Consider the following 25,457-nt stretch of genomic DNA (forward strand, 5'->3'; position numbering starts at 1 on the left):
ATTCCATTCACTCCATTCCAGACATTATTATGAGTTGTCTTCCCCTCAGCAGCCTCCACTGACCTAGAACCAAAAAGGGTTCTACCTGGAACCAAAAAGGCTTCTCCTATGGGGACAGCCGGAGAACCTTTTTTTCTAAGAGTGTAGAGAGGTCAGTGTGGATATACAGTATACCATATATATGTCTTACAATGACCAGTGAACACAAACAACTTTTTAGATGTAATTTGAAGGCAGCATAATGTGAAGACCGTACAAGTGACATGTAGACTTTCACTAACTGTATATTAGAATTTTACAAAAATACAAATGCCTTGAGACACCATGGAAATGTCACAAACACAACATTTTCTGTTGTTTGAAGTCAACTCATTGGAATAGCTCTGTATCTGGACTGTACGCAGCCGGTTCTTCACCTTGAAATGGTACGTGACTGTATGAGAAAGTCCTGAATGTCCTGGCCTCTTCCTGTATGTTCCAGTGTAACTACATCGTCCCTGCTACTCTGGTCATTATCATCTTCATCTGTTTCCAACAAGACGCCTACGTCTCCTCCACCAACCTGCCTGTACTGGCCCTGCTGCTGCTGTTCTATGGGTGAGGACACACACACACACACACACACACACACACACACACACACACACACACACACACACAAAAAAAATAGAGAGAAAACATTGTGGCGGACCAGGGGGTTTTGGGTCTAAACGTTTACACAGATCAGACAAGGACAGAGTAGGATTAGCTCAGTTTCAAAGGTGTTTATTTAAATAATAGTTAATAGTATTTATTTAAATAAAAGAATAGGTCTCCCCCATGAGACCCTCTCCAGGATACCATCTTCTGGGCTCCGGGTGTGTCCTGTGGGTAATAATAAAAAAACCTCACTCCTGTTACCTCTGCAACCGCTCCCAACCATGCGGGAATCCTTCCTTCCCCCTCTCTCCCTGTGCACTGCCCTTCTGGCAGCTTTATGGGACTTGTACAACTGGTGAGCAATCAGCCCTTGATTACTCACCAACTCCCCAATCAGCCCCAATTAGTCCTGTCCTGAGAGCCCGTCGAGACCTGGCACGTCCAGCAGATAGAGCCCTCGCCTCGTGACTTATACTCCGTCTGTCACCAGGCCTCAACGAGTCTCCCCCTGGTGGCTGACCTGCTGTACACCACAACGTGCACACACACACACTGCCTTTGATGCACACAATATGTTGCACTACCTCGCTCACACACACACACCATATGCCCCAGCGACGCGAGGCTACGTCTATATAAGACTGGGAGTTGTACGAGCACGTGTTCTAACTTCCGTCTGTCCCTAGGTGGTCCATCACGCCCCTGATGTACCCGGCGTCCTTCTTCTTTAAGATCCCCAGCACGGCCTACGTGGTGCTCACCTCCGTCAACATCCTCATCGGCATCAACGGCAGCGTCTCCACCTTTGTCCTCGAGCTCTTCGGCAGCAATGTGCGTACAACACGGCTTCGTAGGGCTTCGTGGGCTTCGTAGGGCTTCGTTAGACTTCATAGTGGCTTAATAGGGCTTAAAAAGACTTCATAGAACTTGTGAAAGTCATTAGGTGGACCAATACTGCAGAAATGAAAGATCCCTGTAGAAATGCTTTTTATCGGTGTGACATCCTGTTACAATTCAGCCCTTATTTAATTACAACATTTTAAAGTGAATTGAATTCAATTGGGACTTTATAAATAAATGTAATAGTTTGACTGATTGATTGTGTTGTTCTACTATGTGACAACAGGAGATCGGAGGGATCAACGACATCCTGAAGAATGTGTTCCTGATCTTCCCTCACTTCTGTCTGGGTCGAGGCCTCATCGACATGGTGAAGAACCAGGCCATGGCCGACGCTCTGGAGAGGTTTGGTAAGCAGGCTCAGGTCATAGGTCATAGCTCGTTATTACTTTAGGACAAAGAAAAGTAATGTCAATGAATGGAGTTTGTGATTTAATGTTTAAAAAACATTTTTTTGTACATTTGTCAGTGCTGTGCTTCTATTTCTTGACAATCATCTGTTCCTTGCATTGGTTCTAGGTGAGAACCGGTTCCGTTCCCCTCTGGCGTGGGACATGGTGGGCAAGAACCTGTTCGCCATGGCTGTGCAGGGTGTGGTCTTCTTCACTATCACCGTGCTCATCCAATACCGCTTCTGTATCAAGGCTAGGTAGGCGTGGTCTGACATTTCATTGGACAGATTCATCAGATTAGACTCTTTTGTTGTGTCCTTTATCCACTTTCTATTTAAAAATGAATACATATCAAAATAGTCAAGTCAGTAAAACATTTTGTGTTCATAATGACCTGCTGTAAATATTCTCCTTGATCTAATTGCTTGTTTCAGATCTATGAGCACCGACCAGAAACCTATTGGTGAAGAGGATGAAGACGTGGCCAGAGAGAGGCAAAGGATTCTGGGAGGAGGGGGACAGTCTGACATTCTGGAACTCAAGCAGCTGACCAAGGTGTACAATAGAAAACAGAAACCAGCAGTGGATCGTCTTTGTGTCGGAATTCCTCCAGGAGAGGTGAGCTGGCTCTGCTACCACTGTACAGCATAGATAGGGCCGGGAGTTTTTCCTGGTCACATGACCTTGCCTGCTCATTAGCCTCCATTAGATTAGTTTTCCTGGCCACATGACCTCACCTGATCATTAGTCTACAATAGACTAGCTTTACTGGTCACGTCAGATGGCCAGGAGAAGTTGCTGGCCCGACCCATAGATTCTCCCCTTTTCATATCCTGTTGGTGGTTCAGTCCAGTGAAACTCTTCTCTTCTCTCTCTCTCTCCAGTGTTTTGGTCTTCTTGGAGTCAACGGAGCAGGAAAGACGAGCACCTTCAAGATGCTGACTGGAGACTCAATAGTCACGAGTGGTGAAGCTTACCTGGCGGGAAAGAGGTGAGAGGGATAGTAAATATCATTAAACAAGCTGAACAAATTGTTATTCCGGGATTTATACAGTATATCTTAAAGGTTAAATGCATGATTGATTACAGCCTCTAAGAACTCGTTCACACTGAAGCTTCCATAACTGCTGTATATCGCGATAGTCTTGAAATAGCCTTACAACGGCCTTGAAATATGTACTGTGAACGGGGTCTTAAATTGTTTTGGAGGTGTGTGCTGTTGTGACTGACAGCGTGCGTTCTCTGTGTGGTCTGTCAGTGTGTTGACGGAGATCAACGAGGTGCACCAGAACATGGGCTACTGCCCTCAGTTTGATGCTATCAACGACTTGCTGACTGGCAGGGAGCACCTGGAGTTCTACGCCATCCTGAGGGGGGTTCCCGAGAAGGAAGTGTGTGAGGTGAGTGTGTGTCCGTGTGTTATCCTCTTGACAGACAAAAAAACAAACATTCTTACAACCGTGACATTTTGTGCCCTGTTAAAGGACAGGTAACTATGTCATGCTCCTTATTTGGAGACCTTGTCTCTGCCTTTTTGTTGGTCCATTTTTAAGGGCAGGTCATTGTTTTAAGGACATGTTTTTGTTTTAAGGACGGGTTGTTGTTTTAAGGACAGGTTGTTTCGGTTTACTTCCTGAATTGACTGAAGTGAGATGGAATTGACCCCAGCACGGGTGGGCTATAGCATGTGATCTTGATTATCTTGTTTGTCTAATCATGTCTTTGGCACCTCTCTCTCTCTCTCACTCTCGTCCAGGTGGCAGAGTGGGGCATCCGTAAACTAGGCCTGATCAAGTATGTGGACAAGGCAGCAGGGAGCTACAGTGGAGGGAACATGAGGAAACTCTCCACGGCCATGGCACTGATCGGTGGTCCACCAGTGGTCTTCCTGGTGAGTAGGCCTACTTTATGAGCCTTTTATCTAACTAATCATTTGTTCATATACCCAAACATTATGTTATTCAGTCATGCTACATTACAGTATATTGATGTGTGTGAACGGGATCAACCTTTCATTCATGTTCAATACCTATTACAGTATTTAGGACCCAGAGTTTTTCTTGATCACATCATGGTCAAACCAGTCTCTCCATTGAGGATGTCAACAATAGACTAGGCGCTAGAGGGTGTTGTTTCCTACACCAACTTGTTCCTGGGCCTAGTCTGACCAGGCTCTGGTGTTGTTCTTCTCTGTGACTGACAGGACGAGCCCACCACTGGTATGGACCCCAAGGCCAGACGGGCTCTGTGGAACTGCATTCTCAGTATCGTCAAGGAGGGACGATCAGTGGTTCTCACCTCGCACAGTATGGAGGAGTGTGAGGCCTTGTGTACGCGGATGGCCATCATGGTCAATGGAAGGTTCCGCTGCCTGGGCAGCGTACAGCATTTAAAGAACAGGTAAGAACAGGGAGAGATGGGAGTTACCTACTGTACAGTAGTGAACACCTACGTTGGTGAAGAAGCACGGTGGCCATTTTGGATCAACATTGAGCTAACGCTAATCATCCCTATGCGTTTCTTCATTCAGATTTGGGGATGGCTACACCATCATCCTCCGGGTGGCAGGACCTGACCCGGACCTGAGGCCGGTGATGGAGTTCATTGAGAAGGAGCTTCCAGGCAGCACTCTGAAGGAGAAGCACAGGAACATGCTGCAGTATCAGCTGTCCTCCTCCAAAACCTCTCTGGCACGCATCTTCAGCATCCTGGCCAAGAACAAGGAGTGGCTGCACATTGAGGACTACTCCGTTTCCCAGACAACACTAGACCAAGTAAGAGCTGGGCTGGTTGAAAATGTTGTCGGCCATTTTGATTATCATAGCAATTCTTCTTACTTTTTTTTTTATTGAAATGTTGTTTTTCGAGGGGGTCTTGTATAGGTTTATATGAAATGAGTGTTTCGTTTGCCAGTACAAATAGAACAATAAAAAGAATAACACTTAAACCAAAATGCAAATTAAACAAACGTTGCTTGCATAGCACACTGATTAATCTGGTCTGTGTGTGTGTTCTCTTAACTTCAGGTATTTGTCAATTTCGCCAAGGACCAAAGTGACGAGGACCACTTAAAAGACATTTCGATGCACAAGAGAGACGCGGTGGCAGTGGACATTACTCAGCTCAAGTCTTTCCTCACAGACGAGAAGGCCAGGGAGAGCTGCGTGTGAATCCAAGGCTGCACCTGAAATGGAACTCTGTTCCCTACATAAGTGCGCTACTTTCGACCAGTGCCCTGGTCAATATAATGCCCCGTGTAGTGTATAGGGTGCCATTTTGGACGAACCCTGTGTCTGTTCCTCTCCCAGATGAACTGCCGAGGCCCCTGTAGACGGGTCATTCCGGAGAGGAGGGTTTTCTACTTTATTGTAGCGTTTAACTTTTTTTTAAAAATTCTTTCTCAGTGGACTGCCCAGCGTTAGCGTTCTTTTGTAGGGTGGCGCGAGAACGAGCGGCAGAAGTTCAACACTGAAAGTCAATGCAAATCAATGCAAAGAAATAAAGATGATAAAATCCCATGAAGTGGTCTACGAGGAACAGCCTTGTGCCCCTCGCTAGCTAGATTGAAAAGACTGAAAGACTTAAATATATTTCAAAGTTGTACCCCAGGCAGAGCATGAAGAGTACACAGTTTCCTGTGTGCTCACTCAAGCAGGATCAGCGACACACTCGACAATGTATAAAGAAGAAGTTCCAATCAACTCGCTCATTGCCAACCGACCCTCATTTGGATTCAGGGTGTATTTTATCTCCCGCTCTTTGTTACCATTTTTTTTAATGAACTGGAAGAATTAATTTCAACGATAGTCCAATCCCAAATGAAAGACATTTTAAATACAGTATATTGATCAATTCAGTTTTGCATCTTAAAAAATGGAACCTAATGGAGTTTGTTGTATTTAAAAAAAAAAAAAGATTAATGTTTTGTTGTTGTCATGACGTCCAGCACAGTGCCTGCCAATCATGTTGGAGATAATGTTAACACTCCAAAAGAGAGGCCATGGAATGTTCTGGAATGACAAAGCACAAAGACCGGAGATTCTTTAGAACCCTGAAGGGATTTCAGAGAGACCTTATTGTCAGATTACTGCTTTAAATGTACTGTACTTTGCCATAGGTAATGAAGGGTTAACTTCTGTACGTGAATGTGCAATCTAATAACGACAAAGGTCGCTTATTAGCTAACAATCATCCTTTTGACATTTGTGACAGGTTTTCTGAAGTGTGAGGATGGACCTAAATGTCATGCTTTTTAATGGACCACGTAGTGTAGATAGGACCTGTACGGTATGTGTGCCAAAGCATGAACCCTCTTAAGACAGGTATAATGGACTAAAGAGATGGGCTGTTGCTGTTGGATAACCTACCGGGGTTTTCCCCGGCAGGCTTCAAGATTCTGTGGTAAAAAACACGGTATTACTAACGTGACCACGAGAGAAATGTGACTGGGTATACCATTTTTTTTCATTTATTTATGTATTGTGAAGTGACAGGAGAGCAGACGATAATGATAATGATGAGATATATATATATATATATATATATATATATATATATATATATATATTCTATATTGAAGATCTATCTGGATATGTGTCGTTCAGTAAACAGTCACCAGTGCCAAAACATTGAGTCAACGTTGTGTCGAGGTTGAGTCAGGGGGTCGAGGCGGCTTATTTTTACACGTTCACTTGTCTTTTTCCTTGAACAGCTGACTTCCTGTAGTTCAGCCGCCATCTTTGGAGTTTTCCGCTTGAGAAGTAAAGGACACGTGCTGAAAGTGACGGATGGAACGGCTAGAATGCATAGAACACGTGGCCGCACATGGAGGCTGGGTCTCACATGGTGCTCACAAACAATCCAACCATCATTGTACTTTCTGGTCCGTTGCCAAGGTCCTTTTTGTGCGTGTCTATTGTGCGTTATTATTACTGACCATAACCCCAAATGTACACACCCCCCCCCTCTTCTCTAACTCCTGGTATTGTATTTACTGATGCACAACACATCTGCCATAGTTACACCAGCAGTCTGCCATATAAACATGCAAACTTAGGGCCAAACAAACACGATAAAAGGCAACAGTCGAACACCGGTCGAATTGAGAGGGACCAGACCAATAAAATGCCACTGTTTTGGTTACGTTACGATGAGTACTACGTTCATTCGGACAGAATTGCTGATCATACAAAGAACCCTATCTGCTCATTGGTCATGATGGGGAGGGATGTGGACACCTAGCACTTTATTGAAGTTTTCTATGTAATCTACACAGTACAGGATTTACATTGGAATAGCCCCAGATTTCAGAAGATACACCTGAAACTACAATGCATTTAGTTTTGTTCCGTGACAAAAAAAAAGAAAAAACTATTTGGAAGACAAAGTGTCCTGCAGTACCATGGTAGTTATTTTCTTGTGTTGAATATTATTTGTTTACCTTTGAAGTATTAAAAAGGCTGGTTGTGTCTGTTATTTGTTGTGTACAGTACTTATTTACAGGAATAAAAATTGATACATTTTCAAGACACTTTGTCTGCTTTCTTCAAATCTACCACTATTATCTTGTCTTCACCATTATCAATTCTAGATAACGTTAAGGACAAAAACTGTATTCCAAACCCTTTCTAAAATACATCACTTAGAGTTGACCTTATTTCTACAATAATTCAAGTCAATCAACTTCATTTTAACATTTCTGCTGTTTACATGTCAACCTTTACCTGAGATTTACCGGAAAAGTACTGCTACCACAGATTATGGATATACTGACAAGATAAATCTCACCCTAACGGCACAACAGCAGGCTGTCTAGCTGCGCCTATCCTTTCTTTGGATTGGTGGATACATCTCATTATTGTAATATTTTTTAAATATTCAACGAGGGTTGTTGACGTCAACCGCCTGTGTTCAATAGAGAGAGAGACTATGATACGAGCCTCATTTAATAAATATGCATAGCCATCTCGAGACAACCCACATACAAAGTGTTTTTTCTCTCTAAATTGCCGGGATGTCACTTGTCCTACTTCTATCAGTACAATTGTAACAACTTAAGCATTACGAAACTTCTATTTGATAAAATAAACCTTACTTGGCAAATAAGGCATACATTTTGTTATTGATCGAATATGACACTCATTAAACTCCATGCAAAACACCTTGCCTGATGGGCAAACGCAACAACAATAAAAACACCTGCTGGAGGGAGACAGATTTCTGTTGAGTTGGGCTTCTCTCTTCTATTACCTACCAACGTGATGCAATCTATGACGTGTGATTGATAGAAGATGTACGGTAGGGAAACACCAGCAGATAATAATCTAATGAAAAGCACGAGTTCACGCACACCCAAAATATTTTAGAGGTGTTGACTGACGGAAAGGTAAACTTGTGATACAATTATTATTTATTTCTTTGTATCACAAGCTGGCGATTAGATACAGCAGATTCACTGTTTTGTTAGACTTGAGTGCAGCTTTTGGCATTATAGATCATTGTTTGCTGCTGAAACAATGTATGCGTTATGGCTTCACATCCTATGCCATATTGTGGATCACATTGCATAGTTTAATTTTCATGAATTTTTCCAAATGTAAAACTTCAATAGTTCCTTGGTCATGTGACCTACTGACTTCAAACAAGGTTCAGAATGTCCACAATATAGAAGGGTAGTCAGTGGACATTCTGAACATTGTTTGAAGTCAGTAGGTCACATGACCAAGGAGCTATTGAAGTTTTAAATTTGGAAAAATTCATGTAAAAGCGTGTGAGATGAAAATGGACAAACTAAAGGGTATGCAATGTGTAGGCCCACTGAGTGGACATTCTGAACCTTGTTTGGTTACATGTTCAGCATATGTATTGACCAGCAAACCCACTGCAGCCTAATTTACTAGCTCACTCTCCATCCCTACTTTGGACAATTAATAACATGTGTGGTAAACCGTGGGATGTTAGGTTGAGCGTGCAGAGATTGACAGGGAGGTTTTAGTCCGCAAAAACAACTTTACAAAGAAAATCACTTAAGTTTGGCTCAGTCCTACTTATCTACTGTGGATTGTTGTCGGTCTCTCCCCGTTTCCCCTCTCGCGATGTGCCACCGTGCTCCTTTCATTTGGCCTCCACGGCTGGTTGGCACTTTCCTCGAATTACCTCCACTTAGAGCTGTCCGTGTCGGGGTGCCCAGCTCCCGTATTACCAGCAGAGGGAGCCAACGTCGCCTCACGTACCTCCCCTCTATTACCATCCCACGGGGTAGACCTCCTGGGAAACCAAACATGACTCTCGTACTTTGCCCCTTTCCTTTATGGTTGATATTAACGACGAAAGGAGATATTATCTGTCTCTCTCCTGTTGTCTACCGCTGTTAAATACTGTGGAAAAATATTTTTAAAAACAGTGAAAATAAGTCATTAGAACTACCAGTTATTATAGATACATATTAAAGAAAAGGGTAAACACAACACTGGACTGAACCCCCTTATTGTCAAAATAATATTAATGTACAACTATATAGAAGATACATGACTAGAGTTTATGCAATATGGGTGTATATCCACTGCATGCTTCTTAGGTGTGTCACAATGAGCTATTGAAATGTAAAACTATGAAAAATGTACGTTACACCATGTGATTTTACAGTACCCAAACAAGAGTGTGCAATATAGAAGGGTAGTCAGTGGTCATTCCGAACCTTGTTTGAAGTCAGTAGGTCACATGACCAATGAGCTATTGAAATTCAAAAATGTAAATAAATCATTTAAAATAGTGCGAGATGTATATCAACAACAACAAAAAGTGTGTGCCATCGGGTTAGCTACGACCCGTTTTGAACGTTTTAGGAGGAATGGTTAAAGAGATATTGAAATGTGAAAAATTAGATTTGTCAGTATGTTGAAGGTCCCTAACTGCTGTTGGTGGACGTAAGGAAAACTACAGGCGAATATCCATCGAATATCCAACCTGAAACTGTCTTTACCTCGGTGAGAGGTCTATCTGTGATAACGCACTGCTCTGCTTTCTTGACATCACAATCAACTTAACAAGTCTTACAAGACCTACTTTTATCACACCTGGACTATTGCCCAGTTATATGGTCAAGTTCCAATTTGTGAAGTGACGGGGAGAAAGAAAATGATTAACTTCTAAATTAATAATACTCTAGTCTCCCGAGGCACACGGGTTGCCTCCCACAATGTGAACAATGTTGCCCTAGGTCTGGGATTTCCTTAGACTGAATCACTAGTGTTCCTTCTAATTATTTGACTAACCACAAATTAATCCATTACTGGTTTCCTTGTAACAGGATGGAAACCCAGAGCTAGGTCTGTAGTCACTTTTTGGAGTCCCCAATTGGAGACTTGAAATTAAATCAATTCAATTAAACACGTATTCCAATCATTTTAACTATAATACATTAATATATTCAATAGCCCAACAGGACAATTAAAGTTAAATGTATTCAATAAAAATAGATTTTGAATAATTCAAATGTAAAGCATTTTATTTATTCAATAACTTCTCCATGTTCTATTCCTATGACTGAAAACCAGGCAGTAGGCTTTTGCTTTCAGTCACATGAAATAAAGTGACAGGTTGGGTTCAGTGTTCTGCTCACCAAACCAGTATTTCTACACATTTAAGACAAGCCAAATGGGTGGGGACTGAGACTGACCATACATACAACTGACCATCACAATGCTGTAGTATGTATGTTTATTCCCGACTGATTTGTGTGCTGCAGAAACAAGGAAGTGATCATTCATGTAACAGGCACTGAATAGGGTTTGAACGTAAACAAGCATGCAAGTGATCATGCCACAGGTAGGGAACAGGTCTTGAATGTAAGGAAACATGGAAGTGATCATTCATACAGGTACTGAATAGGGTTTGAATGGAAAGAAGCATGGAAGTGATCATGTAACAGGTAGTGAACATGTCTTGAATGTAAAGAAGCATGGAAGTGATCATTCATACAGGTACTGAATAGGGTTTGAATGTAAAGAAGCATGATTTTTTTCTAAGTAAAAAGTACAGTATTGAGATTTTGCCATTGATCATGTCACAGGTGGTAAACAGGTTTTGAATGTAAAGAAGCATGGAAGTGATCATGTCACAGGTAGTGAACGTACAGAATCACAGCAGACAAGTGATGTTTTTAGAAACATATATAAGTAACCAAACCAATCTTTGCTTTTAGATTGTGATTAAGACCTTTCACACAGTTTCAAACATGGGAAACATTTCCGCAAAAAAATATATTAAACCATAATCATCTCAAATATCTTAGCCGAAAATGAAAGAAACAATATATAGAATATGTATTAACTATATGCAAATGTATACAACTTATATACACATTTAAACCAAGTAGTTCTCTCTTACAGAATTACACAAAGACAACTCATTACAAATGACATACAAAATAACTTCTTCGTCCCACGTCCCTTCCCTTGTGTCCTGCCATTAGAAGTCAAACATGTTGATCAAACATTTTGATCCACTCTGATATTTATGAGGTCTTGTTGTGCCATCCCATTCATCCAAGTGCTGTCCATTTGTTTCCACAATAAATACACGCGTTACGGAGAATTCAGAGTATTCTCAGTACTGCATTCCATGGTTCCACTGTGCTTTCTCTGCCCTCCACCTTGTGATAAGTGATGTGCAAAATAACTACTAACATTTAGCCACTTTCACTAAGGTTTCCCCACATCTACTGTGATTTTCGTGAACAGAGCATCCTTTTCCACTTTGACGACTTTGTACTTGAGAGAGCTGATCCCATCTGTATTTATGGTCAGTCTCGTGCGTTGTATTCTGTCAAACCTGCGATGCAAAGGAAATGACTCATCAGTCTACTATCCTCCCATGAATATATTAGGGATGCACTGATATGGCAATTCTGGGGCCATACAATAGCCAATATTGTCTTGGCTGTGATGGCTGAGTAACAATGCTGATGCTATCATGAAGAAATAAAAACTTTCCCCTTAAAATCTACATTTTCTTTTTTAAAGGTACAACATTGTGGGGCACCTGTTGAATGTGGTTGTTCTAATCTAAAGCTTTACCTCTGAGGATTTGGTTCGTTCTGTTTGTCTCTCTCGTGACGGATCATCCGGCATTTTCCGACCTCGCCATCTGGACGAGAGATGGACATTCCTCTGGAGCTCAACCTGTGGAAATCAGAGTTTTTTATTATAATGGACTTTGCATACAAGTTGGAAATACTGTGGAATTCAGGGTTGGGGTCAATTCTAATTCAATTCAGGAAGTGATTTAAGTTTTTTTTAAACGTGACAACTTTTTAAGTAAACAGCAACTCCTTTTCTGAATTGACTGACCCTAACACCCTGGTGAATATATTGTGTTTTGCATGAGCATTATACAATGCATCGGTAACATTAGAAAGGGATAATGTCCCCTTGCCAAGTCTGACTTTAATATAGGCCCATCTGTAATGCTTTAAAAGTCTGTTTGGATTGGAATGCACTGTCTTGCCTGTTGAAAATGTCGTCATCTTCGCCACCCCAGCCCCAGTAGTTGTTGGGAAAGCCGTTGATTTCCAGGAACTGCTCCTTACTTAACGCTGAGACACCGCCAAAGTACTGGTTATAGGGCAACCTATGGATGAGACAAAGACAAAATATTTCTCATCTGGCCCATACAAAGAGCCAAGTAATGAAAAGGGTAGGCTAAGCATAAACATATATACTTGTTTACTACTCTTCTAGCTATGTACTCATTGTATGAATTGAGGAAGAGTCCCAATTAATGAAAATGATGATGATGCATTAGAAAGAAGTTGTCGGTTGAGTTTTGTGCCGTACTTGAAGCCAAACTTGTCCATGGAGACAGACAGGTGTCTGGGCTGGCTGAAGCATTTGTAGGGGTTGCGGTCATCCATGGGGATGATGTCCACGTCACTGAACACAAAGCAGTCGTAGTCATACTCTTTCAGGGCCTCAGCATAGCCAATGTTCATCAGCTTGGCCCTGTTGAATGTGTCGTTTCCATCCTAATGAAGAAATGACAGTCATTTTTAAAACATGGGTACGCTAAATTATTTGCCAAATATTCACTTATAATTGAATAAAGTTTGTCCTTAGAACATGTTTAATTCATCAAAAAGTGTATTTAAAAAAAATCCGGTATATGCAAATTAATTTCAAGTTGATGTACACTTACATTTTGCATTTGAGTCATTTAGCAGACGCTCTTATCCAGAGCGACTTACAGTTATCGAGGTGGGGCAACCACATCACAGACATATAAAGTATTTTTTTTTTTCTTAGCTGTCACAGATCTCCCATTGTTGGGTCAACTATTTAAAGATTTACTGAGACGGGGCTCCCGAGTGGCGCAGCGGTGTAAAGCACTGCATCTCAGTGTCACGACAGACCCTGGTTTGATTCTAGGCTGTATCACAACTGGCTGTGATTGGGAGTCCCATAGGGCGGTGAGCAATTGTCCCAGCATTGTCTGGTTTAGGGTTTGGCTGGGTTAGGCCGTTGTTGTAAATAAGAATGTGTTCTTAACTGACTTCCCTAGTTAAATACATTTTAAAAAAGCAAGCAGACCAGTTTTCTAAGTCACTGACAGCCTGAAGATCTACTGAGCTGCAACATTACATTCCATTCTTTCCCAACACCCAGCTAACTTCGCATTGTCATTAGCATATGAGCAAAGTACTATAAAAAAAAAGGAAGGTCCGCACTCACTACTTTTTTCTTTTACAGATTACTTCAGGTCAACGCACCACCTTCTAAAACACAGTCACTCAGGGCCCGCTTCTTGGACACAGATTAAGCCTTGTCCTGGTCTAAAAATAAATTTAGTCTCGGACTATGCTTCATGTGTGTCTGTCGAAACCGCAGGTTTTGTCCTTATCTCATATGAGGAAAGTTAACAATATTTGCATAACTATCATGCAATACACTAAATAGAAACTCCAAGGGACTTCCCCTTAAGAAATGTCAGAAACTAAGCAGCAGCGTGTTAGAGAACCGCGGAGTATACCTACAGTCGCTCTTAGTTACCTCAGGAGAAAGCAGAAGGAGAAGAAGAAAGCCACCGAGCATTGGAAGAACCCAACCATACTTTAGCAGAGATGTGATTGGTTGCAAACATGCAGTGCTAGGAGAGTGGAAACAGAGTTAGTAGTAGTTATTAGTATGTCAGAATGCGAAACAGAGAGAGAGGGAAAGAGAGAGACAGAGAAAGAGAGAGAGAGAGACGTTATCTGCTATTTTGGTTTCAAGAACAGGAAGCACCTGTAGAAGTCATGTAAGGACACAGTTCTTTCCTCTACACTGTCAATGGCATCTTCATAGGAGTAGGCTACTCTTCACTATCAATGCGTGGTAGTCACCAGCTGACAGTTAGGGCCGAAGTGGTGATTCTGTCATCCAAATACACCACAAAAATGAAATAATATTGAATTTGATTATTTAAACAACAACAAAAATCTAAAGTTACAATTCTACAACAGGTTGGTCAAAACAAGCTTTGTGATTGGTTGAGACACGGTCTAAGCCATACTAAATAACCAGTTTAGCACGGGTAAGCCTATAATGCAAAAATTGGCATCTTGCTTTCTGTTCCATCCGAGAAATCACTGCGCATCCACTGTCCCATCAGCCCAGACAGGTCATTCATTAACTTGATTTCCACTATAAAAAGGATCTAGACATTATCTCCCGCGCTTCTAGCCTAACGCCTCAATCAGACCGACAGTGACATAACGTCAATGCTGTGAAATCAATTCTGCAGTCAAAATTTTTACTCTATATGTGTGCAATAAAAGTTTAACATTCACCATTTGCTAATATTGTCAAGTCTATGCATACAAGGCAAACGCAGCGTTCCATTGGAAGTGAACGTACTTCTGGTGTGCCAAAACGCACACGATGTCGGTCTGATCGAGGCATTACATTTGGTTTGCAACAACAGGGGTTGTAGGTCTCTCTGACATTTGTTGAAATTCTATCTCCACTGTCCCAATGAGGATAATGGTGTCAGGACGAGACAAACATATTTTCTCAGCCCGTCGAAATCATGAATCGAACTAAATGAAATGCAGCTAGTGTGCGGTCGTTCCTGCTTCCGTTTGAAGTGACTGTGTTGCTGTGAGGTTAGCTAGCTCCTCTGAACAGTGTCCTGACAGGAGAGCAAATGTTCTATGTCAGGGAAAATCGTGTATCATTAGCTCATTGTTATGGATGCATCCAAATAAATGTCAATGGAAAACAGCTTAAACAAACTCAAATACAGCTACTTTGCTGTTATTCTGGCTACACAGTTTGACGTGACAGCGTTAGCCTTAGTTGGCTAGCTAGCAAGCAAGGGATAAGAGCGTTGCCAAAAAACATTTAGGCCGAACGACTGGGTCGCGTCCATTGATATGGAACAAAAAGACTTCACGAGTGGGTCAGGCTCCGGCAACCTAACGGATAGAATGAACGACCAGCCGGTTTGGCTAGCAACCAAGATTTGTGTCAGGACTAGGCCTATATTTTAATTGAGGGACGAAATAGTAACCTATGAATACATAACGAAATCAAGTGTTTTATCTAATTGGTATCCCGTTGTAGAAAAGCAATTGTTCACTCGAGGTTGTGCTAAACAACTTCCTTTTTTATTTTATTATGGCTGCACTGATCTACCGCACTCGGATCCGCCTTGCACCTGTGATCGCAGCACAGCTGTGCTAAATAAGCATGCCCTCTCATCTATAATTGCTTTAATCAGTTGCCTTTGTATGATCTTCATAATTAGAGATGCCTGCTATATCCTGAAAACTACTATACCTGACCATGTTCATGCTTTAAAGGGGGCAATCTGCAGTTGCTACATCCAATTTTGAACTTATAAATTAAGGATAGATATACATTGATTCTTGAAGAACATAACGTATAAATGCCTTTGAGCTTAGTTCAACTTTCATACCCCATCAGAACCCAAAATATAAGCTGGTTTTACCCGAATGTTTGTTAACATTGTAAATGCATAGCCTGAAAATATGCTTAAAACTATAATGTTGATATCTTGGATGATCAGTCTTTGCATCTATAGCTCCATCTATGAATTTAAGAGTTGTTACATTTCTCCAGGCCCTATTTTTTTTAATACCAAAACAGAGGCAGGGAGTCCGCTTTGTTATTGCTTCAACTGTGTATTGCCCCTTTAATGCTTGATAAAATCCATTTTTATAACCTAAATCAAAACATTTTGTAAACTGTTTGTGCCGTGAATTCCATCTCTATCAATTTTTTACGGAGCATTCGGCGTGATTCGCCCCTGTAAACAATCGTTTATCTAGTCATGGTGGGTTTCAGTGTATTCCTCTGGATGTTTGCAACACAGCCAAATAACGTTGTTTTTTTGCTGGTAGTATTGACCGAAGTGAGCTGATTTGAAGACAACGATAAATGACTACCTTACGCACCAATAATTTTAGCGAAAATAATTTTAGCAAAAATAATTTTAGCGACGATATTTCTGCCCAATGACCACTGATCTTCTTGAAATCTAGCTGGGTAGATAGCCAATGAGCTGAGGTAAACACCAGTATGTAATGCTTTGGGGTTGGACCACAATTCCTTGGTTGTAATCGCACGCGCAGGGAACTCCATTCTCACCTTGACGATCAGAGGAGTTGCTGTAAGGCTTTTTACACAGAGCTGTATTTCGGAAAGTTGTAGTTTCAACGATTTCATTGAAGATATCATGGCGAATAAATCATGTAAAGCGAAGTCAAACTCTAAAGTGAAAAAGTGAAAGTGAGACAGATTTTTTTATTTTTTATTTTGTGTGTGTGTGTGTGTGTGTGTGTTAGAATTGCTTTTTGATATGTTGTATATAGTTATTTGCACTGCTGTATATAGTTATAGGTCATTTCACCAATTTGGCCACTTGGGTACATTTGGGCAACTTGTGTGGGACACCTGGGTGACTTCATGCTAAATGTCATGTAGCTCACCCATTCCTGAAGTTATCAGTCTGAAACTTTGCACACCTACAGTTGCCCTCTTGTGTTATCCATCAAAATTATCTCCAGCATCCTATCTGACTGTGTGGCTATTCTAGTATATGTGAAAGATGATACTACAACAATAAAAAACAGAAAACGTATGCTCTTTCTTTCTCTTTTCTTCCACCAGATCTACTGCGTTATATTCTCCTACATTCAATTAACATTTCCACAAACTTCAAAATGTTTCCATTCAAATGATACCAAGAATATGCATATCCTTGCCTCTGGGGCTGAGCTACAGGCAGTTAGATTTGGGTATGTCTTCAGGCGGAAATTGAGAACAAAGGGATGCAGCCATAACAGGTTTTAAGAAAGGCAGATAGTTCATTGAGGTGATGGATGTGGTGGAAAGGAGGAAAGGTGTGGAGGAAAGAGGGGAGAATAAAAAGAAAGTGAGAAGCTGTCAGTGATATGCAGTCAAACAACTTCAGCTGGTGAGGATGAATCGTTGGATGATTATTTTAATCATCCCTCACACCAAATATTTCCTTGTGAGAACATTTGTATAGGAGCATCCTACATTGCTAAAAATAAGGGTGCTTTGCCGTTCTATAGCGAGCCATTGAATCTTTTCTCTTCCAGTAGTGTAGGATGGGCGCTCGTACTTCCATATCTGGTTTCTAATCGGTTTACAAAGACAGCAAGATGCATCTGTGTCTGAAATCCTTTCACAATGACTAAATATGTTGACTTAAACTTACAAACTTTTGCCCACGGGAGAAACCATCCAACAGAAATACATGGACCTGAGATACCACACAATCAGGAATTAGAGGCTGTCTGTCAAACATGTTTAGTTCCTCTAATAACATGTAAGATATGTTGTCCTTTAAAACAATACATTAGAATAAACTCATACTTGATGACATCACGGTTATTTGATAGAGACACTCCATGTTGCAAACCGTTTAGCAAACCGAAGGCTTCCATTTGTTCATCACGGTGACTTGGCTGTGCCCTCTGATTATCTGTGAGAGACACCTGGTGGTTGACAGATAGTGAGTATAAACTTCAACTCACAGCTGAACCATGTCTGTGTTTAAAGTACAGGCCTGGGCTTGTGTGGAGTTGGGGCGCTGGGGCTGGAAAGCTGGGGGGCTGGGGCTGGATGCCTGTCTATCTCCTGTTTCAGTGTCTCTCTGTGTCTCTCTCAGAGCTCTCTTAGTTTCTCACAAACGTCGCACTTCTTACAAATCTATCATTTCGTAGTTCCGTACATTTACGTTTCCTCTTCTTTCTTCCCTCCTACATTTTCTGTAGGAAGTGAGGGTGAAGGACGGCTGGAGAGGTCACAAGGAATCAAGGATAGGCTTATTGAGATTTAGCCTCGGTTTAAAGACCCTGAGTAATGATTTGTAACTGTGAAGGGGGGGGGGATGTTGCGACACACGTTAACGTTCTTCCTGGTATCTACAATGACGGGTGGGAGGTTACTTGTGTGGAAACCTTCAGGCATGAATAAACAAATGCATGACAACTGAGCTGCTTTCTTTGTTCAGACAGACTCTGAAAGGTGAGTTCAGTGAATAGAGGAAACCAGTCATGCACAGAGATTAGACTGGTTTCTCTGGCTTTACCTGATTGATGACGTAGACGCCGTAGTCCAGCTGTTGGCGCTGAAGGATGGGATGGAGGTAGTAGAGCCAGAACTTGAGGTGATCGTCGCGATGGCGGAAGGGGATGATTAGAGCAACCTTTTGGAGGGCGGCGCAGTCTTGTGGTTTGTAGCGACCTCCTCCCTGCAGACCTGGGTTCTCCTTCCTCACTGTGTCCAAGCTGACAGGCGTAGAGAACTCCACCCTGAGAGGCCCCACTGCAGGTCAGGAGAAACAGATCTCTTGATCTCTCATAAACTCTCACACACCTCTTCCTGTTCCTCAACCACATTCACTTCCTTTTCACTTTCTGCCTTCACACCTCCATCACTCCCTGCTCTATCTTGCTCTCTCTTTGTTCAAAGTTTTCAGCCTTTGACCTCATGTAGAAAAATAGAGTACACACACAAACACACGTGCACGCATGCAGACATGCACGCACACACACACACACACGCACGCACGCACGAACGCATCCCTTATTGATGTCACAAGCATTTCGCTTACACACAAGCATTTCGCTTACACACAAGCATTTCGCTTACACACAAGCATTTTGTAACACTCGCAATAAAGGGAAAGGGGGATACCTAGTCAGTTGTACAACTGAATGCCTTCAACTGAAATGTGTCTTCCGCATTTAATCCAAACCCTCTGAAATAACATCTGCTAGTCATGTGTACGTGACCAATAAAATTTGATTTGACGCACAGATCCAAAGGAAATGGTGCTGACTTAACGTATATCTCATGCTTGTTTCTTTGCAACAGGCAGTTCAGAGGTTAAAGAGGAAATATGTGTTATCTTGTCCCCCCCCCAAAAAATGGTCTATGCTGCTGAAAGTATTTGCCCCGAGCCGTGATTGAGCTGAACACAGAACATATAGTTATTTTCAGCAACAGAGAGCAAACTTCACAATGCAGCTCGGCTTAAAATGAAATAAATCGAGAGATCTTTCCTCGTATTAACTTTCATTTAAACCCGGAAATATAGGCCTAATATGAGATACACAACAACATAATATATGTATAATTACATAATACAATGTTTGATGTGACTGTGCCAGTATACAAAACATTAAGGACACCTGCTCTTTCCATGACATAGACTGAAAAGGTGAATCCAGGTGACTTATGTGAAGGAGAGGAGACAGGTTAATTAAAGCCTTGAGACAATTGAGATATGGATTGTGTATATGTGCCATTCAGAGGGTGAATGGACATGACAACATTTTTTTGTGTCTAACAGGGTATGGTAGTAGGTGTCAGGCGCAAGAACTGCAACACTGCTGGGATTTTCATGCTCAACGGTTTCCTGTGTGTATGAAGAATCATCCACCATCCAGAGGACTTCCAGCCAACTTGACAAAACTTCCCAAAACTGTGGGAAGCATTGAAGTCAGACACCTTGTAGAGTCAATTCCCTGACGAATTGAAGTTGTTCTGAGGGCATAGGGGGCAAAGTGGGTGCAGCTCAATATTAGGAAGGTGTTCCTAATGTTTGGTATATGTTTGGAGAAGCTCCCAGAGAATGATCCCATGAATGTTATGGCTGATAATTATATATATTTAATTTTTTTGTTATTTTTGGCCAAACAGTTCGATTAAATATATAAAGTTTTAATGTATTTTCTTGGGAGGCCAAACTATCTGGATTCAGGTTCCATGCTTGATTAGGGGAACAAATACAGTCCATATGTGCATGACAGAAGAATTGGAGCATCAGCATGGAAATAGCCTGCTAATGTGTTATAAAGAGTCCTCGTACGTGTTTATAACAATGACATGTATAATACAATATAATGTCATGTTTCTGCTGTGCATTTTTGATTAAATACCAGCCCTTGAATTCAAATGAATTGATGAAATCATAGCCTACTTACCCAGATGAGGAGACGGATCAGGACATTTTTCAAACTTATTCCACAAAGTTGTAGTAGAAGTAGTGTTAGTAGTTGTTGTAGTAGTTGTAGTAGCTGCATTGGGTAAATGTATACCCTTAAACTTCGGAGTTCGCAATATTACAGCACTGTTATTAAGGTCGTGTTGTCCATTATCTTGCGGTGGAAGTGTCACGGTAATAAAAGCTGTTTCAATTCGCGTCTGTGTCTTTATTTGTTTGTTTGCTGACAACCAATTCGAGTAACCCATTAAATTAAATAAAACCACTAAGAGATTAATAACACCTAAAACTACAACCACGGTGCAGCCTTTCTTCCGCAGCCTAAAGTTGAGAGATGAGTCGAGCATAATGCGGCTGTCACATGCCGAACTGTAGTGACAAATACATATCCGTTTACGCACCGACCGTATTAAAAAAGCAATTTAAAAAATACTATATTTTTTGTGCCTAAATCAGTATAGTTTCAAGCTAAAAGACAAGGTAATATAATTTTTCTCCAACATCCTATGCTGTGAAGCTGTGACCATCAGTTGTCGTAGGCTCCCGAGAGTGAATGAACTTTGTGTACTACACTTCATGGCAGTAACATGACAGTTGGTGGACCTGTGGCTTCCTCTATAATAAAAGCCCACAACGAGGAAAACTGCATTAGCAAACTATTCAATAAAATGCCCCAAACATAGTCATTATGTAGTACTTGCCTAGTAGTCTTTATTAATTTGCAAGTCCCTATGCTGTGATTTGTTTGAATTTGAATTTACTCCAGGAGAATGACCAAAGAGATGCCTTTGAGGTAGTCTATTTTTTTTCCTTAGAAAACGTTTTAGCCTATATGGCCATTCTAATTGTTCTCTGGCCTATCGGCCTACATTTTAAAATAATTAGATTTAAAAAAACTTTAAATTCAATACCAGCATAAGCGACATTGTCACGCCCTGGTCGAAGTATATTGTGTTTGTCTTCATTTATTTGGTCAGGCCAGGGTGTGACATGGGTTTATTGTGGTGTGTTTTGTCTTGGGGTTTTGTTGGGTGTTGGGTGTGTGGCTTAGTGGGGGTATCTAGCATAGTCTATGGCTGTCTGGAGTGGTTCTCAATCAGAGGCAGGTGTTTATCGTTGTCTCTGATTGGGAACCATATTTAGACAGCCATATTCTTTGAGTGTTTTGTGGATGATTGTTCCTGTCTCTGTGTTTGTTGTCACCAGATAGGCTGTATATGTTTTCACGGTCCGGTTGTTGTTTTTGTATTGTTCGTTTTCATCGTCATTAAACATGTCTCAAAAATACCACGCTGCATTTTGGTCCGCTTCTCTTCCACCAGACGAAAGCCGTTACAGAATCACCCACCACAACAGGACCAAGCGGCGTGGTAACAGGCAACAGCAACAGCAGGAGCAACAAAATCTGGACTACACAACTTGGGAGGAGATAGACAGGTGGGCGGTCAACCCAGGGAGAGTGCCGGAGCCCGCCTGGGATTCGATGGAGCAGTGTGCGGAAGGTTACGAGAGAATGAGGTTGGCGAAGCAAGCACGGCGGTGCGGAAGGAAGCCTGAGAGTCAGCCCCAAAAATTTATTGGGGGGGGGGGGGGGGCTCAGGGAGAGTGTGGCAGAGTCAGGAGTCAGACCTGAGCAAACTCTCCCTGTTTATCGTGAGGAGCCAAGGAGGAGACCAGAACCAGAGCCGGTGTTGGAGGTGAGCGAGGCAGAGACTGTGAAGGAGTTAATGGGGAGATTGGAGGAGAGAGAAATGAGGGAGTTGCTGTGTTGGTGCTTTAAGCATGATATTCGCCCGACGGAGCGTGTCGGGGATTTGATGGCACCTGGGTCAGCGCTCCATACTTGTCCTGAGGTGCGTGTTAGTCGGCTGGTGAAGATGGTGCCAGCCTCACGCACCAGGCCTCCTGTGCACCTCCCTAGCCTTGCACGTCCTGTGCCAGCACTGCTCTCAAGAACTCCAGTACGCCTTCACGGTCTAGCCCATCCTGTGCCACCTCCACACACCAGCCCTCCGGTGGCAGCTCCCCGCACCAGGCTTCCTGTGCGTGTCCTCGGCCCAGTACCACCAGTGCCAGCACCACGCATCAGGCCTACAGTGCGCCTCGCCTCTCCAGCGCTGCCGGAGCCTTCCTCCTCTCCTGCGCTGCCGGAGTCTCCCGCCTGTTCAGCGCAGCCAGAGCCTTCCTCCTCTACAGCGCTGCCGGAATCTCCCGCCTGTTCAGCACTGCCAGAGCCTTCCTCCTCTACAGCGCTGCTGGAGTCTCCTGCCTGTTCAGCGCAGCCAGAGCTGCCAGCCTGCATGGAGCAGCCAGAGCTGCCAGCCTGCATGGAGCAGCCAGAGCTGCCAGCCTGCATGGAGCAGCCAGAGCTGCCAGCCTGCATGGAGCAGCCAGAGCTGCCAGCCTGCATGGAGCAGCCAGAGCTGCCAGCCTGCATGGAGCAGCCAGAGCTGCCAGTCTGCATGGAGCTGCCAGAGCTGCCAGTCTGCATGGAGCTGCCAGAGCTGCCAGTCTGCATGGAGCTGCCAGAGCTGCCAGTCTGCATGGAGCTTCCAGAGGTGCCAGTCTGCATGGAGCAGCCAGTCTGCATGGAGCTGCCAGTCTGCAAGGAGCTGCCAGTCTGCAAGGAGCTGCCAGTCTGCAAGGAGCTGCCAGTCTGCAAGGAGCCGCCAGAGCCGCCAGTCTGCATGGAGCAGCCAGAGCCGCCAGTCAGCATGGAGCAGCCAGAGCCGCCAGTCTGCCAGGATCCGCCAGTCAGCCAGACTCTTCCAGATCTGCCAGACTCTTCCAGATCCGCCAGTCAGCCAGACTCTTCCAGATCCGCCAGTCAGCCAGGATCTGCCCGAACCGCCAGCCAGCCAGGATTTGCCGGATCCAACTACCTGCCTGAGCTTCCTCTCAGTGCCGAGCTTCCCCTCAGTGCCGAGCTTCAGCCATATTCTTTGAGTGTTTCGTGGGTGATTGTTCCTGTGTTAGTTTGCACCAGTTTAGGCTGTTTCGGTTTTTACGTTTATTGTTTTTGTATTGATTCGTGTTTCCTTTGTTTTATTAAACATGAATCTAAATAGCCACGCCGCATTTTGGTCCGACTCTCCTTCACATAAAGAAAACCATGACATTCACCCTATTCTGTGAATTCAGTGTCATAAAACATTCACAATGTTGCAGCAGATAGAAATGTAATCAATAGAGCTGACACAATCAATCCCTATTCTACACAACATGCAATCATATCATTCAGACTTGTTCGACACAATGCATTTCTAACTGAGCATTATGTAGCATTAGACTCTCCTGACTGCCCATGCTCTTGGTTTTAACAGTAATGTGATATTGTTTTGCAGCCATCTTGTGGTGATATGGGGGAGATCCTAGCTTGCCCTATAAACTTGGCTCATGTGTGTGGCACCGATGGCAACACCTACCCCAACGAGTGTGCAGTGAGAGAGACAGTGACAGAGACAGTGAGTACTGTACACACCCGGGTTAAGCATTGTTTGAAATCATTTCAGATACTTAAACTGGGCTAGGCTAGTTCCAAAACCCTGCCCGTCAGGCATTCCAGACAAGTTGAAACACAAAAAGAATTTGGACGATTTCCCTGAAACACAGCTGCTCCTTTCTCACAGCCCTGTCCAACATTGACACTATAAGGCTGAGAGAGTCAGTTTACAGCAACAACACTTAACATGTCCAGTAAAACACTGAAGTACAAGGGACTGAATTCAATCAAACCAGCATTTAAGGAAAATCCACATTCTGTAGGCTCCTACAATGTAACGTTGTGCCCACTAAGGTGCTTCTGGAACCACGTTTCCATCCACAGTTTATGTGAGTAAAGTCAAACCATTTAAAAAAAATCATGACAGCTGTGATGGAAACAGGTAGTTTAGGTAAAATTGTATAAATGCAGACAGATAGGCCTAATTTGTTGGCCATGGTGGGATCTTTTTATGTCGGTATAATGAATTATGCGAGAAATGGTGGTGGAAACATCTTTAAGCGTAAATATTGACATAATAACCATAATATCAAAGTAAACTTGAAGTCACGCAATGATATGGTGTGTGGTACTCCCACTACAACTCGGGAAAGCGTGCAGATTATTAGGATACAGGATGGTGAAAGTGCAAGATGACCTTGATGCTCCTTTCCAATACCTATCGAGGGTCTTATTTTTGTGACATGATGATCAATGCTTGACTGCTGTTTGACAAGTGAAATTATTCTTGCTCTTATCCATAGTAATCTCATCATATAGACTAGTGTCACGCCCTGGCATTAGTATTTTGTGTTTTCTTTATTATTGTGGTTAGGCCAGGGTGTGACATGGGTGATTATGTGTTTGTCTTTTCTAGGGGTTTTGTAGTTTATGGGATTGTGTTTAGTTAAGGATTCTAGGTAAGTCTATGGTTGCCTGGAGTGGTTCTCAATCAGAGGCAGGTGGTTATCGTTGTCTCTGATTGGGAACCATATTTAGGCAGTCATATTCTTTAGGTCTCTTGTGGGTGTTTGTTCCTGTCGCTGTGTTTTGCACCAGTTAGGACTGTTTTCGGTTTTCCACGTTTTCTTGTTTTGTATATGTATATTGTTCACGTTATAATCTTTATTAAAGATGTTTATAAATAACCACGCTGCGTTTTGGTCCGCCTCTCTTTCACCAGAAGAAAACCATAACAACTAGCCTACCCATACACCCTACCCGCACTGTGTCTGCAAGCTGTTGTCTAGGCACATTTGCTATTTAATGCAATAGTTTGTGACAAAACTATCGGTAGAGTTGAACATGCGATGTAAACACACTGAACTTGTGTGCACTACGTCATCACTTACTGAATTTGATCTGAAACAAGTCCGTTTGGTGGAAACACACCACTGGTGGGAAAATGTGCTTATTTTCTTTATGCAGATTTTAGAATATTTAGAACCTGTCGCCAATTGGATGGAAACCTTGATAATGAAAAAAATCCTGCTGTAGCAAAAATTGAC

The 25,457-nt window shown here is 42.6% G+C and overlaps 2 protein-coding genes across 7 annotated transcripts in view; one reads left to right on the forward strand and one right to left on the reverse strand.

Annotated features, from left to right (window-relative positions):
* LOC135507736 (phospholipid-transporting ATPase ABCA1-like) overlaps nt 1–7,459 on the forward strand; it is a 41,916-nt gene extending 34,457 nt beyond the window's left edge. For all 6 annotated transcript variants that reach the window (XM_064927341.1, XM_064927343.1, XM_064927342.1 and 3 more), the window contains exons 38-48: nt 482–597; nt 1,326–1,470; nt 1,766–1,889; nt 2,059–2,188; nt 2,366–2,549; nt 2,816–2,922; nt 3,190–3,331; nt 3,688–3,822; nt 4,135–4,331; nt 4,462–4,705; nt 4,958–7,459. In XM_064927341.1, the coding sequence (XP_064783413.1) occupies nt 482–597; nt 1,326–1,470; nt 1,766–1,889; nt 2,059–2,188; nt 2,366–2,549; nt 2,816–2,922; nt 3,190–3,331; nt 3,688–3,822; nt 4,135–4,331; nt 4,462–4,705; nt 4,958–5,101 (1,668 nt within the window). In that variant the 3' untranslated portion in view covers nt 5,102–7,459. The remainder of the gene's footprint in view (nt 1–481; nt 598–1,325; nt 1,471–1,765; nt 1,890–2,058; nt 2,189–2,365; nt 2,550–2,815; nt 2,923–3,189; nt 3,332–3,687; nt 3,823–4,134; nt 4,332–4,461; nt 4,706–4,957) is intronic.
* Nucleotides 7,460–10,419: 2,960 nt separating this feature from the next.
* Nucleotides 10,420–21,082, reverse strand: LOC135507738 (beta-1,4-galactosyltransferase 1-like). The gene is made up of 6 exons (XM_064927347.1): nt 20,449–21,082; nt 18,549–18,784; nt 12,767–12,954; nt 12,438–12,560; nt 12,008–12,112; nt 10,420–11,762 (listed from the first exon to the last, which is right to left on the reverse strand). The coding sequence occupies exons 1-6, from the start codon at nt 20,813–20,815 to the stop codon at nt 11,633–11,635; spliced, it is 1,149 nt and encodes a 382-aa protein (XP_064783419.1). The 5' UTR covers nt 20,816–21,082; the 3' UTR covers nt 10,420–11,632.
* Between the last annotated feature and the right edge of the window lie 4,375 nt (nt 21,083–25,457).

The sequence above is a fragment of the Oncorhynchus masou genome, chromosome 21, assembly GCF_036934945.1.
Source record: "Oncorhynchus masou masou isolate Uvic2021 chromosome 21, UVic_Omas_1.1, whole genome shotgun sequence".
In the NCBI taxonomy this organism is placed as follows: Eukaryota; Metazoa; Chordata; class Actinopteri; order Salmoniformes; family Salmonidae; genus Oncorhynchus; species Oncorhynchus masou.